The sequence below is a fragment of the Xenopus laevis genome, chromosome 2L, assembly GCF_017654675.1.
Source record: "Xenopus laevis strain J_2021 chromosome 2L, Xenopus_laevis_v10.1, whole genome shotgun sequence".
Taxonomy (NCBI): domain Eukaryota; kingdom Metazoa; phylum Chordata; class Amphibia; order Anura; family Pipidae; genus Xenopus; species Xenopus laevis.
In genome coordinates this window covers 12,066,971-12,087,313 of record NC_054373.1, presented here as the reverse complement: position 1 = coordinate 12,087,313, position 20,343 = coordinate 12,066,971, and the positions used below count along the sequence as shown (strand labels likewise).

Genomic DNA, 20,343 nt, shown 5'->3' with positions numbered 1-20,343 from the left:
AGACTCTGAACTGTTACAATTTTACAACAATTAGTTGATCCATTCCTCAGCAGCATCTGTGGAGTATTAGCAACTATTGTATCAATTCTAACAGCTGCCTGTAATGAAACTCAGAGATTCTGCTGAGCAGGGACAAAGATAAGAAATGTATCAACTAAATGTATTAATTTAGAACAGTTTACAGGGTCGGCGACCCCCCCTCCCAGAGCTGCTTCAGAAGGTGAAAAATGACAATTTACACGTCAATATTAGAAAACCAGTCACACATAGAAAGTAATTGGGAAAAGTCTTTATTTCTGGTGAATTATCTGAAACCAACTAAACTGAAAAAAAGTGTTGGAACGTGAACAAACCCTTTTAACAAACTGTAATGGATTTTGAATAAAACCAGCTACACGGATGATCATAGAGTACAGGGTTCTGTGGGTCGAGGAGCTCTTCCTGCATCATCGCTCAGTGAGGAAGAACATCTTATTGACCTCGCTGATGGAAATGTCCTTTAGAGCTGGGATGGCATCTTCTTGGTTCTCCTTCTCTTGCTGATTCTTGGCATAAGAATCTGTAAAACATAGGAAATAAGTTGAGAGAACAGGTGCCATTACTGCTGATCATCTATTGGCTCAGTGGAGCAAAGGAAATTTTTAATTCTAGACGTTGCAAATAACTTCAATAGACTTAAAGTCTATACTGTCTTCATGCAGCAGTTGGGTGTCAGATATTCATTGACGGTTAGATCCAATATATCTCATAGGGGGGCTCCTTTTGCCTAGAAGATGAATTAGTGTTCACTCAAATAACTGATTCCAGTACAAACAAAATAATGGCCTTTTGCACAAATCCTGCATATAGAGAGACATGATGTCCGGTGATTTTAATAGAGTGACTTCTGATACATCTTCTAGGAGCATCAAAAGGAGCCCCCCTATAAGATATATTGGATCATTCATCAGACACCCAACTCCTGAATGAAGAGAGAATGAAGAGAAACAGATGCTGAGAGAGGAATAGTGAACATAAACTTGATTATTTCAGAAACAGTGCAGAATATTTAATTGATTGTATTTAGAAAACTTCTTATTTCAGTATGAGGAAGCTTATATTACATTTTCATTTTTGCGATAGTTCCCCTTTAACTAAATGCTAGATCTGATGACCTGCACCAAAGAGTAGTGATGGGCGAATTTATTTAGCAGGCGCGAATTTTGCGACGAATTTCCATGTTTCAGCGCCGGTGAATAAATTAGTGAATTTGCAGCAAAAATTTACAATTCCGACGCCAGCGTCAATTCAACACCGGTGACAAATAAATGCACGCCCATTGACTTTAAAACGTGTCAAATTGTCGCAGGTGTCGGAATTGTTGCCAGCGTCGATTTTGACGCCCATGAATTGACGCTGGGATCAAAATTTACGTTTTGCTAATTTTCCGCCGTTCCGTGACTTTTGCGGGAAATCCACAAATTTTTCGGCAAAGTGAAATGGGACAAATTCGCCCATCACTACTAAAGAGGGCACAAGTCGTTGAGCTGCACATCCAAGATTATACGAGAGTAATAATAAATGTTTATGTTTTACAGGTATGGGAACCGTTATCCGGAAACCTGTTATCCAGAAAGTTCAGAATTACAGAAATGCCGTCTCCCATAGACTCTATTGTAGGCGAGTAATTACAATTTTAAAAAATAATTTCCCTTTTCTCTGTAATAATAAAACAGCAGCTTGTACTTGATCCCAACTAAGATATAATTAATCCTTATTGGAAGCAAAACCAGCCTATTGGCTTTATGGGGAGGCAAATTTATCAAGGGTCAAATTTATGTGAATTTTTTTTAAACTCCCTTAAATTCGAATGAATTCAAAATTCGACTTGCCGAAATTTATTAATAAAATCTAATTATTATAACTCGAACTAATTTAAACGACCCAAAAACTCAAATAGAATTTGAGTCGAGTTTTTTCTCAGATGTCAGGAAGGCTTGAAACATCTCCAGATTGACCCCTGGACGTCTCCCACTGATTAAACAGCAACAGTAATTCGGCAGGTTTAAGGCGGCAAATAGTGTAATTTGAATTCTTAAAGGGCCAGAGTATGATTAATCTCGAAAATCGAATTCTTTAAAAAACTCAAATCGAGTTTGGATAACTCCCTAGTCGAATTTGACAGTTTTAACCATAACAAAAGTTAGAAAATTTGAATTTTCAATCCCACCCTTAATAAATCTGCCCCTTAATGTTGACATGATTTTCTAATAAACCTAAGGTATGAAGATTGAAATCATGCAAATCTGTTATCCAGAAGACCCCAGGTCCCGAGGATTCTGGATGACAGGTCCCATACCTGTATATAAAAATATATATTTTATAGTATTTTTTTATATTTTATATACTTTTTTATTAGTGATTTTTTGTTTTATTGGTGAAAAATGACATGTATACACTATATCCCTGTATACGGATACTAGATGGAGTTCCACTTACCTGTTACCGTGTGTATGGAGTCTAGAGGAGCAGTGCTCATCATGTTTATACCAAACAGAAAGATATAGGCGATGCCCAACACAACGAGGAGGTAGACGGGCAATGCCACTGCCCAATACCTAGAAACACAATTTACAAAAAAATTAATAGAATAATATCAGCCTTGTTTACTCTATTTATTTCCCTTATACCAGGGCATAATGTATCACAACATACTGTGACTTGTTTACAGTCACTGGGCAAATCTACTTCTACTCGTTTATGTAACCAATCACAAATTTGCTTTCATTCTTCTATTTGCCTTTGATCAAGGCAAATGGTCGATTGTATGGGTGCACCGGGGGTTAATATATGGCCAGTGTTAGTGAATGATCTCCCTCTGGACTATAAAGACTCAAATAAACCTGCATATACAGTATATATCATATAAACCGTATATACAGTACTGTCCTGTGTATAGGAATTATTCTATTATGAGCACTTACTTTTGGGGCCAGTATGTCAGTCCCAACGAGTGTAACCAAGACTCTGGGATGTAGGCCCACGTCAGATATAGAACTGAAAGTACAAAACAAGCTCAGTGGTTAGACATGGAATAGTAGAAAGAGCAATGAAATAAGTGCAGTGGGGGTGCACACTAAGGATCCTCGCTTGCCTGAGAGGAACTTGGTCAAGACCAGTGTTTGTGGCACAACTGAGGGGTAGATATTAGGTGATGATACTATGAGAACAAAATGTAGCAGACAGCACCATCCAACCATTCAATTAAAAAGCCTTTATTTGTTACTTTTTGGCTTCATAATCTGGACAGATACAACGTTTCAAGCCAAACAATGGCCCTTTATCAAGCTAAATTGAGACTATGAGGCCAAAAGTAAGAAGGAACCTTCTCTAGGAGGTAGAAGATAGTAGAAAAAAACTCAACCCACACTGCTCCTCCACCCGCACCTGACCCTAACCTGCTCCTCCTCCACCCATCCCAACTCTAAGCCGCTGCTCCTCCACCCACACCCGATCCTAACCTGCTGCTCCTCCACCCACACCTGACCCTAACCCGCTGCTCCTCCACCCGCACCTGACCCTAACCCGCTGCTCCTCCACCCGCACCAGACCCTAACCTGCTGCTCCTCCACCCGCACCCAACCCTAACCCACTGCTCCTCCACCCAACCCTAACCCACTGCTCCTGCACCCGACCCTAACCCACTGCTTCTCCACCCGCACCTGACCCTAACCTGCTCCTCCTCCACCCACCCCAACCCTAAGCCACTGCTCCTCCACCCACACCCGATCCTAACCCGCTGCTCCTCCACCCGCACCTGACCCTAACCCGCTGCTCCTCCACCCGCACCTGACCCTAACCCGCTGCTCCTCCACCCGCACCAGACCCTAACCTGCTGCTCCTCCACCCGCACCTGACCCTAATCCACTGCTCCTCCACCTGCACCCAACCCTAACCCACTGCTCCTGCACCCGACCCTAACCCACTGCTCCTGCACCCAACCCTAACCCATTGCTCCTCCACCCAACCCTAACCCACTGCTTCCCAACCCCACCTCAGACTTGAAGGGGGCGGGGCCAAACACGTGCGAGTCTATAAAAGACATGTGCTGGAGGTAGAAGCCGGCAGAGGAAGGTCACAGGTGGGAAAAGTGGAAGGAAAAGCTCCACCCGAACACGACAATGGTGTGCGGAAGTCGGCCCAAATCCGAGTGTAGGTTCGGGTTCAGCTCTTCCTTCAGCTCTCCCCACCCACGACCAAACAATGGTGTGTGTAAATTGGGCCGAACTGATCAACTCACAGGTCCTGCGGGTGTAGGACCAGCCTGTAGATCACTAGTAGAACATGTCAGGTTCTCTGGTGGCCCTAGGAGGCTCAGTCCAAAACTAAATAGGGGAGCAGAAGGTTTTTTAGAGAGCACAAATAGGGAATGACAGGACTATACAGACATATTTCTTTGTGGAAACACAAAGCTCCGCAGAAAATAACTCCTTTTTTTTTTTTGACAATGACTTCTCTACAGACAATTTGGGTGCACAATAAGATGAGTGGAGCTTGTTCGGCCTGCGCGTCTCACTAGCACAGACTCATGCGCCCCACTGCATGCCGATACTGCAAATGCGAATACTCACTGAAGCCAAACTGGGAGCCCAAATACAGAACAAAGCCATAAATTGCCCGTTCAGGAAGAGGAGATGGGGAATTCTCCACCATTATGGCATCTGGGGAAAAAAAGAAAGTGATGAACAATTGTAAATGAGAACTCACCTGCCTTCACCTAATAACAGCATGGCAAGTGGCAATATCAGGTATGGGACCTGTCAGGCACGTTTCAGGGGCTGCTGCCGCCTGAGGCAGCAGCCCCAATGCCACCCCTCCTCCTGCTCCGCTCTTCTAACTACCAGCGTCGGAGCGGGTGGAGGAGGGGCCGCATCGCTAGTGCAGTGAGCGCTATTGCGCTCGCTGCGCTAGAAGAGCCGAATTTCCTTTTTAAAAAACGGAAATTAGGCTCTTAAAGTTACCAGAGGCGGCTTTTTGCCGCCCCTGGTAACTGGCCACTCTGTGCCGCCTGAGGCAAGATTCTCACCTTGCCTCATGGCCGGAGCGGCCCTGGGACCTGTGTTTCCAGAATGCTCGAGACCTGGGGTTTTCCTGATGACAGATCTTTCTGTAATTTGGATCATCATACTTTAAGTCTACTAGAAAATCATATAAACATTAAATAAACCCAATAGGCTGGTTTTGCTTCCAATAAGGATTAATTAATTATATCTTAGTTTGGATTGAGTACAAGCTACTGTTTTATTATTACAGAGGAAAAACAAAATTTTAAAAAAACTGGATTATTTGGCTAAAATGGAGTCTATGGGAGACGGTCAATCCATAACTCGGAGCTTTATGGATAATGGGTTGACGGATACAACTAACTCTATGCCCTCTGGCATTCCTCCACAACAGAAAGGATAAGATCCACTGGTAAAATGAAATGTCACTAATGAAATGAAAACACTTGAATATAATTTGTTGTGGTGCAATGTAACTGTATCAACAATGAGATTCCATGTGAGGTGCGACTGCTGATAGCTGCGAGTCAGAGAAAGTTCATTGTGGTTAATCAGTAACTCGGCCGAGGCCCCAGGAGCAGGACAGTGGTCACTGTAAGGTCATTGGCTGGCCAGATGGCAGTTAGGGTCATTCACTAACACTAAAGGGGGGGGGGTTCCACCCAAAAACTATTTTTGTGTAATGGAAGACAATAGAATTAAAAATAGAATTATAAAAAATAAATAATGACAAATTGAAAAGTTGCTAAGAACTGGTCATTCTATAACATACTAAAAGTTAACCTTCCCTTTAACTTAAAGGTGACCCACCACTTTAATCAGGTGGATTCTACATTGTCACATTAGTAATGTGCGGGCCGGCCCGATACAAGCGGTTTTAGCCACTGGTCAGGCTCACCTTGCACTCTCTCGCAGGTGGCAGTTGCCCGTCGAATGCCGGCTTTGTCTTTTATAGACGCTGCACCTGCTTGCCCCGCCCCTTTTGTGACATCATCGGCGGGTCGGTGCAGGTCTATAAAAGCAACGCGGAAGTCGGATGTGGGCGGGCGTGGGTTATGGCCGGGGAAATCCCGACCCACACATTACTAATTCACATACCATCAGGCTACCCAAGTAGTGAGCCAAAATTGGATAGTCTAGCCCTTGGGCCCACAAGCTAGCCATATAGCTGACCTAATGGCTATGGATGGTCCATCTCTTATCAGATTTACCACCTTGTCCAATTTAAATCACAACTCCTCACGGGAAGGGGAAAATTTCAGGGCAATATAACAGGCTGGAACTTGGTCAAGAGTGGCCAATGCCTGCAGGTAGGGTTGCCAACTTTTCTGAAAAATTTTACCGGCCGGTGGGGGGGCGCGCCAACAAAAGGGGCGTACCGTGATGCAATGGGGGTGGAGCCACATATTGTGATACAAGGGGATGGAGCAACATCGCACGATGGCCAGAAGGCTGGAAAAAAACAGTAGTTGTTGCGCGAATTGGGGGCGGGCCAATGGCTTTTTTTTTTTTTTTTTACGGAGTTTTACATATTTACCGGCAACTACATTGCCAGTAAATTTGTAATCCGGACCCCGGCAGGCGTTTTACCGGCTAGGCCGGTAAAATACTGGCCCGGTGGCAACCCTGCAGGGAACGACCAGTTTGTGCCCCCCATCACATGGCAGTGTAACTGGTATCATTCCCACAGGGGGCCAGACACACACACAATACAGGTCTCCCCTTTGGGCAGGTCACTTATATGAATTAAACTGCACCCAGAATCTATAAACCTGCCCCAAACTGCCAGACGCATGTATAACTGCCGACTCACCTGACCAGCCTTCATAATGTACAATTTATGCTAAAGCACCTGAACTGCAGCCAACCTTTACTGAGCACACAGCTCTCCTGTACTGAAACCTGATCTGGATAAGATTTGACAAGGGGGGTGCCTGGGGCGATGGGCAACTGAAGTGTTTGTTGCTGTTTAGTATGTTGAAGATTTGCAACTCAGCACCTCATGTAGGTGACATACCAAACAGGGCTGCTCTCCTCTACTCACCTCACCCTGAACTGCTCACCCTTCAGTCCAACTACTGACAGACACAATACACCAGAAATGTGCTGGGGATCATATAATAATAATCTCTCGAATGCTTTATTTACCAGCTGACACGAGGTCAGCCATTCGCCTAAATATTGGGAAGGGGTTTGTTACAGTGAGAGCTGTGAAGATATGGAATTGTCTCCCTGAATCAGTGGTACAGGCTGATACATTAGATAGCTTTAAAGGGGAACTATTACAAAAATTTTATATAAGCTTCACCATATTGAAACAACAAACTTTCTAAATACAATCAATTAAATATTCTGCATTGTTTTCTGAAATAATCAAGTTCATCTTCACTATTCGTCTCTCAGCATCTGTTTCTCTTCATTCTGTCTTCATGCAGCAGTTGGGTGTCAGATGAATGATCCAATATATCTTATAGGGGGCTCATTTTGCCTTGAAGATGTATTAGAGCTCACTCTATTAAAATCACCAGACATTATGTCTCTCTACATGTACTGGAATTAGTTATTTGAGTGAGCTCTAATACATCTACTAGGAAAGGAAGCCCCCCCCTATAAAATATATTGGATTATTCAACTGCTGCATGGAGAATGAAGAGAAACAGACGCTGAGGGAGGAATAGTAAATATAAACTTGATTATTTCAGAAATGACGCAGAATATTTAATTGATTGTATTTAGAGAGTTTGATGAAGAGTCAGTATGATGAAGTAGAGGCCTGTGCAGAACCAATTTGCTAAACCCGACCCGCACCCCACATTCTTACCCGTTCGGAACCGCAAGTACCTTATCTGCAACCCGATCCGCTACCCACTGACCATCAAGAAACAGGAAGTTCTGTCATTGTAAACCGGAAGTGACATCATTAGACGTAGGCATGATCAGACAAAAAAAAGAAGTAAAACTCGATATTGAGAAGACCAGCGACCCACAAACCTGGGAACTGCCAAACCGCGTCTATACCCGAACCCGAAACTTCTACCTGCAAACCGCAGGTTTTTGCTGGTAACCCATGGGTACCCGACCCGCTGCAGGACTCTATGATGAAGCTTATATTAAATTTTCATTTTCACGATAGTTCCCCTTAAAGAAGGGGTTGGATGGCTTTGCAGCGAGTGAGGGAATACAGGGTTATGGAAGATAGCTGGGGTTGCCATCTGTTCTTTTTTTCTTAGGCCTGTTTGGGTCTCAAGTTTCTGTTCGGTTTTGAGCCTTGTGAAAACCCAACACTGATCTGACCGATAAATTCTCAAGTAATGTTAATTTCTTATTACAAAAACAACAATGGCAATGGTGTGGCTAGTAAGTGCAATGCAATGGTGTGGCTAGTAGTTAGTGCAATGCACTGGTGTGGCTAGTAGTTAGTGCAATGCACTGGTGTGACTAGTAGTTAGTGCAATGCACTGGTGTGGCTAGTAGTTAGTGCAATGCACTGGTGTGGCTAGTAGTTAGTGCAATGCACTGGCGTGGCTAGTAAGTGCAATGCACTGGCGTGGCTAGTAAGTGCAATGCACTGGCGCGGCTAGTAAGTGCAATGCACTGGCGCGGCTAGTAAGTGCAATGCATTGGCGCGGCTAGTAAGTGCAATGCAATGGCGCGGCTAGTAAGTGCAATGCAATGGCGCGGCTAGTAAGTGCAATGCAATGGCGCGGCTAGTAAGTGCAATGCAATGGCACGGCTAGTAAGTGCAATGCAATGGCGTGGCTAGTAAGTGCAATGCAATGGTGTGGCTAGTAAGTGCAATGCAATGGTGTGGCTAGTAAGTGCAATGCAATGGTGTGGCTAGTAAGTGCAATGCAATGGTGTGGCTAGTAAGTGCAATGCAATGGTGTGGCTAGTAGTAAGTACAATGCAATGGTTTAATTAGTAAATGCAAAGTTGACTGTGTCTAATAACTCGGTAAATAAATCAGCTTATTCAAGAGTTGGAACTCTTCATAATCATATAATATGCAGTTTTGTAGGGTTCCGGCATGTGCATGTTCTACGGATATCAGTAATTTCATTGAATTAAATCGAGTGTACGGACTGAAGCTCCACTTCTGTGTAAGTTGCATCAGCAGACAGTGAAGCCCCAGCTAGTTATTAACCCTTTCGCTGCCAGCCAATTTGGCCAAGTTGGAACTTCTATTGCCAGACCGTTTTTGAACATTTTTTGCTCTTTCACTTTAGGGGACTTTCCTGGGGGGGTCTTTTAGTTTACCCATGAAAACAAGATATTGTTTTTTTCAGGACAACCTAAGCTTTCAAAATATGCTAGAATTTAGTTGTCATTCCAGTCCTGTAAAAAGATATGGGCTTCTAAGTGTATAAAAAAACCAAAAAAAAACAGTTTCACATGATACAAACGCATATATCAGAAGCATAATTTATTTTATGCATGAGAACATGGCAGATTTGGAAAGTTCTGTGTCTCCCGAACAAACCAATACCAAATATATATAATTTTATGGAGATTTCTCACTTCGATAGTTGAAAACTCTGAAGCAGTAAACTACCAAATTTCCAAAGCACCGCTCCACAAAACAGCATACATCTGATTTCAAGGCCAAACATTCCACTTACAGTAGGTTTACCCTAAAAAACTACCCCTCATTGGAAAGAACAGATTCCAACGAGTTCAAAATGGGTAAATATATATTTGTACTCCAAACTACCAAGTTGCAATTCTTTCCTAAAGTTAGCAGTTTTTATAAAAATGTGTTACATTTTTGAAAAATTACCTCAAAGTGTCCAGTCTACAGCATTGTATCTCCCACATATCATTATATACCAAGATACAACACCCCAAATATGAAAGCCCAGGGTCCGCTGAACAGTTTGATGCCCAATATGCATAGGTGCACCTAAATATGTGGAGTATAGGGGCCCCAGAACGAAGACACCCCATATGAGTTATCAGTTCTGGAATTCCAGATACTGCAAAATCCGCACATTTACATCATTTTTCAAGGGGCAAAAGTACAAAAATGTATGTTCACCCCAGAAAACCATATGTTTTTGGAAAGTACACATTCTGACGAATCTAATATGGGTATGCACGTCTTTCTACTCCAAAGTACCAAGCCGCAAAGCTTTCCTACATTTGGCAATTTTTACGACATTACAGAAAATCACCTCAATATTGCAACTCTGAAGCATCGTATCTCCCACATATCATTACATACCAAGATAAAACACCCTAAATATGAAAGCCCAGGGTCCGCTGAACAGTTTGATGCCCAATATGCATAGGTGCACCTAAGTATGTGGAGTATAGGGGCCCCAGAACGAAGACACCCCATACGAGTTATCAGTTCTGGAATTCCAGATACTGCAAAATAAGCACATTTACAGCATTTTTCAAGGGGCAAAAGTACAAAAATGTATGTTCACCCCAGAAAACCATATGTTTTTGGAAAGTACACATTCTGACGAATCTAATATGGGTATGCACGTCTTTCTACTCCAAAGTACCAAGCCGCAAAGCTTTCCTACATTTGGCAATTTTTATGACATTACAGAAATCACCTCAATATTGCAACTCTGAAGCATCGTATCTCCCACATATCATTACATACCAAGATAAAACTCCCTAAACATGAAAGCCCAGGGTCCGCTGAACAGTTTGATGCCCAATATGCATAGGTGCACCTAAGTATGTGGAGTATAAGGGCCCCAGAACGAAGACACCCCATACGAGTTATCAGTTCTGGAATTCCAGATACTGCAAAATAAGCACATTTACAGCATTTTTCAAGGGGCAAAAGTACAAAAATGTATGTTCACCCCAGAAAACCATATGTTTTTGGAAAGTACACATTCTGACGAATCTAATATGGGTATGCACGTCTTTCTACTCCAAAGTACCAAGCCGCAAAGCTTTCCTACATTTGGCAATTTTTATGACATTACCGAAAATCACCTCAATATTGCAACTCTGAAGCATCGTATCTCCCACATATCATTACATACCAAGATAAAACTCCCTAAACATGAAAGCCCAGGGTCCGCTGAACAGTTTGATGCCCAATATGCATAGGTGCACCTAAGTATGTGGAGTATAAGGGCCCCAGAACGAAGACACCCCATACGAGTTATCAGTTCTGGAATTCCAGATACTGCAAAATAAGCACATTTACAGCATTTTTCAAGGGGCAAAAGTACAAAAATGTATGTTCACCCCAGAAAACCATATGTTTTTGGAAAGTACACATTCTGACGAATCTAATATGGGTATGCACGTCTTTCTACTCCAAAGTACCAAGCCGCAAAGCTTTCCTACATTTGGCAATTTTTATGACATTACCGAAAATCACCTCAATATTGCAACTCTGAAGCATCGTATCTCCCACATATCATTACATACCAAGATAAAACTCCCTAAACATGAAAGCCCAGGGTCCGCTGAACAGTTTGATGCCCAATATGCATAGGTGCACCTAAGTATGTGGAGTATAGGGGCCCCAGAACGAAGACACCCCATACGAGTTATCAGTTCTGGAATTCCAGATACTGCAAAATAAGCACATTTACAGCATTTTTCAAGGGGCAAAAGTACAAAAATGTATGTTCACCCCAGAAAACCATATGTTTTTGGAAAGTACACATTCTGACGAATCTAATATGGGTATGCACGTCTTTCTACTCCAAAGTACCAAGCCGCAAAGCTTTCCTACATTTGGCAATTTTTACGACATTACAGAAAATCACCTCAATATTGCAACTCTGAAGCATCGTATCTCCCACATATCATTACATACCAAGATAAAACACCCTAAATATGAAAGCCCAGGGTCCGCTGAACAGTTTGATGCCCAATATGCATAGGTGCACCTAAGAATGTGGCGTATAGGGGCCCCAGAACGAAGACACCCCATACGAGTTATCAGTTCTGGAATTCCAAATACTGCAAAATCACCACATTTACAGCATTTTTCAAGGGGCAAAAGTACAAAAATGTATGTTCACCCCAGAAAACCATATGTTTTTGGAAAGTACACATTCTGACGAATCTAATATGGGTATGCACGTCTTTCTACTCCAAAGTACCAATCCACAAAGCTTTCCTACATTTCGAAATTTTTATGACATTGCCGAAAATCACATCAATATTGCAACTCTGAAGCATCGTATCTCCCACATATCATTATATACCAAGATAAAACTCCCTAAACATGAAAGCCCAGGGTCCGCTGAACAGTTTGATGCCCAATATGCATAGGTGCACCTAAGTATGTGGAGTATAGGGGCCCCAGAACGAAGACACCCCATACGAGTTATCAGTTCTGGAATTCCAGATACTGCAAAATAAGCACATTTACAGCATTTTTCAAGGGGCAAAAGTACAAAAATGTATGTTCACCCCAGAAAACCATATGTTTTTGGAAAGTACACATTCCGACGAATCTAATATGGGTATGCACATCTTTCTACTCCAAAGTACCAAGCCGTAAAGCTTTCCTACATTTGGCAATTTTTATGACATTACAGAAAATCACCTCAATATTGCAACCCTGAAGCATCGTATCTCCCACATATCATTATATACCAAGAAAAAGCACCCTAAATATGAAAGCCAAGGGTCTGCTGAACAATTTGATGCCCAATATGCATAGGTACACATAAGTATATGGCATATAGGGGCCATAGAACGAAGACAGTTCTGTAATTCCAAATACTGCAAAATCAGCACATTTACAGCATTTTTCAAGGGGCAAAAGTACAAAAATTTATGTTCACCCCAGAAAACCATATGTTTTTGGAAAGTACACATTCTGACAAATCTAAAATGGGTAGGCACGATTTTCTACTCCAAAGTACCAAGCCGCAAAGCTTTCCTACATTTCGCAATTTTTATGACATATACAAAAATCTCCTCAATACTCCAACTCTAAAGCATTGTATCTCCTACATATCAATATATAGCAATATAAAACTCCCTAAACATGAAAGTCTGGGGTACGCTGAACAGTTTGATACCCAATATGCATAGGTACCCCTAAGTATGTGGCGTATAGGGGCCCCAGAAAGAAGACACCCCATACGAGTTCTGTAATTCCAGATACTGCATAACCAGCACATATACAGCATTTTGCAACAGGCAAAGGTACAAAAAACTAGGTTCACCCCAGAAAACCATATATTTTTGGAAAGTACACCTTCTGCCGAATAAAAATTTGCTAAAACTGTCTTTCTACTCCAAACGTACATACTGCAAAGCAACGCTAAAGGCAGTGGTTTTTATGATATTTCTGAAAATCTCCTAGAAATATTGCAGTTGGTCGCATTTATCTCACCCAATTTCTTATATACAATTAGAAAACACCATAAATATTGACGCTAAGGGTCTACTGAACAGTTTGATGCCCAATATGCATAAATATACCAAAGCAGGTGGGCACGTGCGGACCCCAAATGAAAATCGTGCTTAAGAATTTCCTCGCTGTCAATTCGCCTTCTGTGAAGATAGCACTCTGACTCCATATAATGTGCCGTAAGACCCCCTAACAGTACAAAGACCCCCCAAAACCATATATTTTTGGAAAGTACACCTTGTGCCGAATAAAAATTTGCTAAAACTATCTTTCTGCTCCAAATGTACATACTGCAAAGCAACGCTAAAGGCAGTGGTTTATATGATATTTCTGAAAATCACCAAAAAATATTGCAGTTGGTCGCATTTACCTCACCCAATTTCTTAGATACAATTAGAAAACACCCTAAATATTGACACCAAGGGTCTACTGAACAGTTTGATGCCCAATATGCATAGATATACCAAAGCAGGTGGGCACGTGCGGACCCCAAATGAAAATAGTGCTTAAGAATTTTCTCGGCTGTCAATTCGCCTTCTGTGAAGATAGCACTCTGACTCCATGTAATGTGCCGTAAGACCCCCTAACAGTACGAAGACCCCCCAAAACCATATATTTTTGGAAAGTACACATTCTGCTAAATAAAAATTTGCTATAATTGTCTTTCTACTCCAAACTTACATACTGCAATACTATGCTAAAGGCAGCGGTTTTTATGACATTTCTGAAAATCGCCTAAAAATATTGCAGTTGGTCGCATTTATCTCACCCAATTTCTTACATACAATTAGAAAACACCATAAATATTGACACCAAGGGTCTACTGAACAGTTTGATGCCCAATATGCATAGATATACCAAAGCAGGTGGGCACGTGCGGACCCCAAATGAAAATAGTGCTTAAGAATTTTCTCGGCTGTCAATTCGCCTTCTGTGAAGATAGCACTCTGACTCCATGTAATGTGCCGTAAGACCCCCTAACAGTACGAAGACCCCCCAAAACCATATATTTTTGGAAAGTACACATTCTGCTAAATAAAAATTTGCTATAATTGTCTTTCTACTCCAAACTTACATACTGCAATACTATGCTAAAGGCAGCGGTTTTTATGACATTTCTGAAAATCGCCTAAAAATATTGCAGTTGGTCGCATTTATCTCACCCAATTTCTTACATACAATTAGAAAACACCATAAATATTGACACTAAGGGTCTACTGAACAGTTTGATGCCCAATATGCATAGATAAACCAAAGCAGGTGGGCACGTGCGGACCCCAAATAAAAACAGTGCATAAGAATTTCTCAGCCGTCAATTCGCCTCCTGTGAACATAGCACTCTGACTGAATATAATGTGCCGTAAGACCCCCTAACAGTACAAAGACCCCCCAAAACCATATATTTTTGGAAAGTACACATTCTGACGAACACAGAGTTGCTAAAAATATGTTTCTATCCCAAATTATCAAAGTGTAAATGAGGCTAAAACATTACATAAGGAAAAACAATGCAAGCATAAAACTGCAATAAAAATCACAAAAAAGCAAATACAATTAGGAAAATCAACGAAATAACAAAATAACTGATCCGACAGCGTGGTTAGAGGTCAGAATGCTTGATCCAGTAGTCATGCTGTGAAATCTAAAGTTTTTAGGGAAATAACATAAGGGAAACTTAGAAAATGAACTAAAAAAACAAAAAAAAAACCCCTATAAGTGTGTGTTTGTGTATGCATGGATGTACAGCTCTAAAAAGTGTATAAATATTTGCATATATGTATTTGAGTATGTAATATATGTGCAAAAGTTTGAAAAATCAAAAAAATCAGAAAATCAAAAAAAAAAAAAAAACTACTTTTACTAGTATGTGTACTGTGTATATGTAAATGCCTGTAAATGTCTGTAAATACCTGTAAATACCTGTAAATAAGTAAAATAAGGGGCACTTACCAAATCTAGATGAAGAGGAGTCCTTTTCAGTGCTTTTCAGTTGAAACACGCTGAGTCACAGCACCAGGAAGTGCGTGGGCGGAGCAGGAACATGTGCTGTGCTGATGCTTGGGACATGGAAGCTGCTGAATCGGTTGCTGCTGTTGCTGCGTCTCTCTGCGACTCTGGAGTGGAGGATCGCCGATCTTTTTCAGGTAAGCTCGTTGCCTAGGGGGTTCTGCTGCTAGCTGCTCCTCTCTGCACGCTGATTTTGCAGTGTGTGCAGAGAGAGAGCTGTTTTAGTAAAGAACGTAGCTCCTACGTTCTTGGCACTTAAAGCCTTTTTTCAAAGAACGTAGGAGCTACGTTCTTGGCAGTTAAAGGGTTAAAGGAAGGGGCGGTTCATCTTTAAGATAACTTTTAGTAAGTTACAGAGCTGCCAATCCTAAGCAACTTTTCATTTCGTCTTCGTTGTTTATTTTCTATTGTTTTTTTTAATTATTTGCCATCTTTGACTATTTTTAGGTTTCAAATGCTCTGTAAGGCTACACATTTATTGTTATTGCTATTTTGTATTACTCATCTTTCTATTCAGGCCTCTCGTATTCATATTCCGGTCTCTTATTCAAATCAATGCATGGTTGCTAGGGCAATTTGGACCCTAGCAACCAGATGGCGGAAACTGCAAACTAGCGAGCTGCTGGATAAAAAGCTAAACAACTCAAAAACCACAAAAATGAAACCCAATTGCAAATTATCTCAGAATATCACAAGTTGATTTAAAGGTGAACAACCCATTTAATGCACATATGTGTTTGATTATGTATAGGGTATATATATATATTAATTGCTGTTTATTAACGAAGTATCACTGATTTCTCTGAAGATATATAAACTGTAGGACTCTACCACCTGATTAGAAAAACGGGGGGTCTCTTATATGAGCTTGAGACTTCTCCAGAGAGAGGGGTCAGGACAGAGGGCAGCACATCTGATTCCATCTCATTTTCCTCCATATTTCACAGTGACACTTGCTGTAGAGGGTGAATATTATCCGACTTTTAATCACAGCTCCACTCTTTTAGCCTGATAAGACTCACCTCCTCTATTTACAGAAGCTGCAGATAACATCACCTGAGCGAGGAGATACCTGACAGTTGCCTCTCTTACCCTAAGGGTAAGGCCACACTAAGCGATAGCGCGGCGATTTGACTCGCGGCGACTTTTCGCCGCGACTTTTAAACGGCAATCGCTGGCGAAACTTTGGCGCTGGCGTCTATGGGGAATCGCTGCGTAAAAACACACGCGGCGATCTTTTTTCTATTGTCGCTCGAAATCGCCTCGCTAGGCGATTTCAAGCGACAATAGAAAAAAGATCGCCGCGTGTGTTTTTACGCTGGCGATTTTGCGCGATTCCCCATAGACGCCAGCGCCAAAGTTTCACCAGCGATTGCGGATTAAAAGTCGCCGCGAGTCAAATCGCCGCGCTATCGCTAAGTGTGGCCTTACCCTTAAGGGCAATTCACCTTCATTAGCAAAACTGTAATAACTAAAAAAAAACAAAAAAAAAACACAGAAATATGTTCAAACTTTCATAACCTGCCAAATTTTGTAAAATGAACATGGTAATTAGGACACAAAAATGGGCATAGTCAAACCCTGTTCAAGCTACGCGGGCCCTTTTGCATTTTCTAAATGTTAAAACATATGTCCTATAAGTCTCCTTAAGGTATGAAGATCCAAATTATGGAAAGATCAGTTATACAGAAAGCCCCAGGCATTTGGGATAACAGGTCCCATTCCTCGCCTCTCATATTCCAGTCTCTTATTCAAATCAATGCATGGTTGCTAGGGGAATTTAGACCCTAGCAACCAGATGGCTGAAACTGCAAACTGGAGAGCTGCTGAATAAAAAGCTAAATAACTCAAAAAACACAAATAATAAAAAATGAAAACCGATTGCAAATTGTCTCAGAATATCCCTCTTTACATCATACTAAAAGTTAACGCAAAGGTGAGGAGCCCCTTTAAATGATTTAATGAAATATAAGGGAACGTTACCAACAATGATATTCTCTTTTCTCAAGCAAATAATTATCACCTTTGCAAATACTATTAGGGTTAGTGGGGAAGAGTGGGTGGAAATGAAAACACATTTCTGGTCAGAATATTATAAAAATACGACTTGTCAGCTTTAAAATTCACAAGAAGTCCCTGGACAACGAGTTCAAACTCAGGACCCTGTACTTGAATCTCACCAGCACTCCCCAAACACTTACCTAGTCAGCGGGGATCGACTTCCGCCTCGATTTTATGTCCCTCCCAGTGAGAGGTGAAAAAAACAGCGCCATTCCGTGATACGCAAACATTGCGTTTCAGGACTCGTTCCGGTTTTAAATCAAGCCGCTATAGGTTGGCGGTAGAGACTACATTCCTGTTGTAACACGTCACTTATTTCCGAGCGCATTCAGTCCAATAGGCAAGCGATGGAGGCGGGGCATGGCGCGGCGTGCTTACGTGGGACGCAATCGAATAACGCTGGAGGCGAGGGGCGTGCTGTTTAGTTTTGTATTTTATTTTTAAGGTTCTGGTGCCTGGACCGCGTGAGCCCGTGAGGAGCGGAGGGTTCGGTTCTGCGAGCCACAAGGTGAAACGAGGGTGCCAATATGTAAATAAAGGCAGGAATGGGGTGGGGCTTATCTGTAAATGGGACTCCGCAGGAATGGGTGAATAACATGATCTCTTATCCGCGTGGGGTCACTGAGTTGTTGTTTTTATGTTCTCTGTATTGGGGAGTGTAATGTGCTGCGGCTCCTATGGGATAGATCGTCCTGGAGACGGGACGTTCATTAATAATGAGGAACCTTTGCTACTTCCTCCTTAATCAGGACCGGAAATGGGCCCTCAGCATCACAGGGGCCCCTGGATTGTGGGTGGAGGTGACAAAGGTACAAATGATTTAAAATGAGTAACAAGTGTTAAATTTTTACATCTCTCCAGCTCTTGCTCAACTGCAAGTCCCAGAATCCCACCAACTCTTTATAAGGGCTTTAAATTAACTTTTAGTGTGATGTAGAGAGTGATATTCTGACATAATGTGCCATTGGTTTTCATTTTCTATGGTTTTTCAGTTGTTTCGCTTTTTATTCAGCAGCTCTCCAGTTTGTAGTTTCAGCAGTCTGGTTGCTAGGGTCTACATTATCCTAGAAACAATGCATTTGATTCTAATAAAGCCCCATATACAGGGGCCGATAAAAGCTGCCAACAGCCCTTGTCGGCAGTTTATTGGCCCTTGTGTGGGCCATCCGTCGGGCCTCCACCGGTCGATATCTGGCCATCTCGATTGGCAGGTTAATAAATCCCGTCAGATTGTGGTCGCACCCGTGCGTTTATGCGGTCCGACCGCCTGTATCGGATGCTTTATGATCAGATCATTGGGCTCTAGGGCCCACAATCAGATCAGCCCGATATCACCCACTTCAATGTGGGCATATCGGGTAAAGATTTACTTGTTTGGGCACATCCCCAAACGAGCGGATCTCTACGTCTATGGCCACCTTAAGAGTAGTCAATATTGGGAGTGCTTCATCCACTCATACCTACCAACATTTTGAGGGACAAACATTTTTTCGCACATAGCGCAGTGATTTTTTGACCACGCCCTTTTATGTGGCCACACCCCCTAATTACCATGTTCATTTGGCAGGTTATGAAAGTTTGAAAATAATTCTTATCTAAACTGTTTTTTTGTATCTCAAAATTTTTACAAAGTATCTTATTTGGACCTGTTGGCTGTTCTGCTAAAAGCCAATTAAGTGAGAAACTTTTTCTTTTTCTGGATGTTCAGTGGAGAGATAATAGGGACTGTCCAGTACAAATGAGGGACTTTGGGTTGAGCTGTCAAAAGAGGGACTGTCCCTCCAAAAAAGGGACAGTTGGGAGGTATGTTATTTATCCTTGTTGGATAAGTTGGGTGCAAAGCAGTGAAGAAGGAAGCCCTTGTCAGGGGTTTACATAGACATACTAGAAAAAAATTACTGCTGCAGCACCTCTTTGTTGCAAAAAGTGAAAAATTTAATTTATTAGGTCAGACAACCAGGCCTGGTTGTCTGACCTAATGAATTAAGTTTTTCACTTTTTGAAACAAAGAGGTGCTGCAGCAGTAATTCTTTCTTTGATTTGAATAGGAGACGGCCTAAATTACAAGACAAGTAGTAAAAAAATAGGATCAAACATGAAAAAATAGTATAAAGTTTGAGTCTGTGAAATAAAGCTGAACTTTTAACCGCTGCCTGGAGTACGGAGAAGTGCGTGCCTTGTGCTGTGTTCATTGAAGTAGTAAAAATTAGCAATAACAATACATTTTTTGCCTTAAGGTGGCCATACACGGAGAGATACGTTCGTTTGGCGATGTCGCCAAACGAGCGGATCTCTCCACGATATGCCCACCTTGAAGTGGGCAATATCTGGCTGATCCGATTGTGGGCCCTAGGGCCCAACGATCGGATCCTAACGGTGGCTTTATGCGCGGTTGGATCGCAGGACCGCATCAACGAACAGATGCGGCCACGATCCGATGGGATTTTTAGTCCCATCCGATCAAGATCTGGTCGACTTACCCATACTTGCCCATACACGGGCCAATAAGCTGCCGACTAGGTCTGTCGGCAGCTTTTATCGGCCCGTGCATGGCCACCTTAAGAGAGCATTTATTTTTTAGATGAGGTCAGTGACCCCCCCACTTGAAAGCTGGATAGATTCAGAAGAAAATAGGCAAATTTTTAAAACGAAATAATTAAGACAATTGAAATATTGCTTTGAATTAGCCTTTTAATAGCATATTAATAGAAGGCCCTCCGTTTTGACCAATAAATACCCCTGTATTGTGCCACCTATGGGTGCCAGGCACTGAGTATTGGTCTGTGGGCAAACGTCTAAAGGGATGGGGGAGACCTGTGACATTGACTTTGTATGAGATGCTTTTCAGTATGTAGACAGGCTGCTCATTCAGCAGTATTGTGA

General features: G+C 42.0%; 2 protein-coding genes across 7 annotated transcripts in view; one reads left to right on the top strand and one right to left on the bottom strand.

Moving 5' to 3' along the window:
• Positions 1-274: 274 nt before the first annotated feature.
• On the bottom strand, positions 275-17,759 carry pigp.L (phosphatidylinositol glycan anchor biosynthesis class P L homeolog). 6 transcript variants are annotated; one of them, XM_018245900.2, is made up of 5 exons: positions 17,601-17,759; positions 4,611-4,700; positions 2,964-3,036; positions 2,479-2,597; positions 275-559 (listed from the first exon to the last, which is right to left on the bottom strand). In XM_018245900.2, the coding sequence occupies exons 2-5, from the start codon at positions 4,690-4,692 to the stop codon at positions 447-449; spliced, it is 387 nt and encodes a 128-aa protein (XP_018101389.1). In that variant the 5' UTR covers positions 4,693-4,700; positions 17,601-17,759; the 3' UTR covers positions 275-446. The 6 variants fall into 6 exon arrangements, with proteins under 6 accessions (XP_018101389.1, XP_018101390.1, XP_018101387.1 ...); XM_018245901.2 differs by lacking the exon at positions 17,601-17,759 and adding an exon at positions 17,580-17,597; XM_018245898.2 differs by lacking the exon at positions 17,601-17,759 and adding an exon at positions 17,423-17,541.
• A 48-nt stretch (positions 17,760-17,807) lies between these two features.
• LOC108707415 (E3 ubiquitin-protein ligase TTC3) overlaps positions 17,808-20,343 on the top strand; it is a 102,840-nt gene continuing 100,304 nt past the window's right edge. Inside the window, exons 1-2 of the mRNA XM_041581166.1 lie at positions 17,808-17,865; positions 17,938-17,968. Of these exons, the coding sequence (XP_041437100.1) occupies positions 17,808-17,865; positions 17,938-17,968 (89 nt within the window). The remainder of the gene's footprint in view (positions 17,866-17,937; positions 17,969-20,343) is intronic.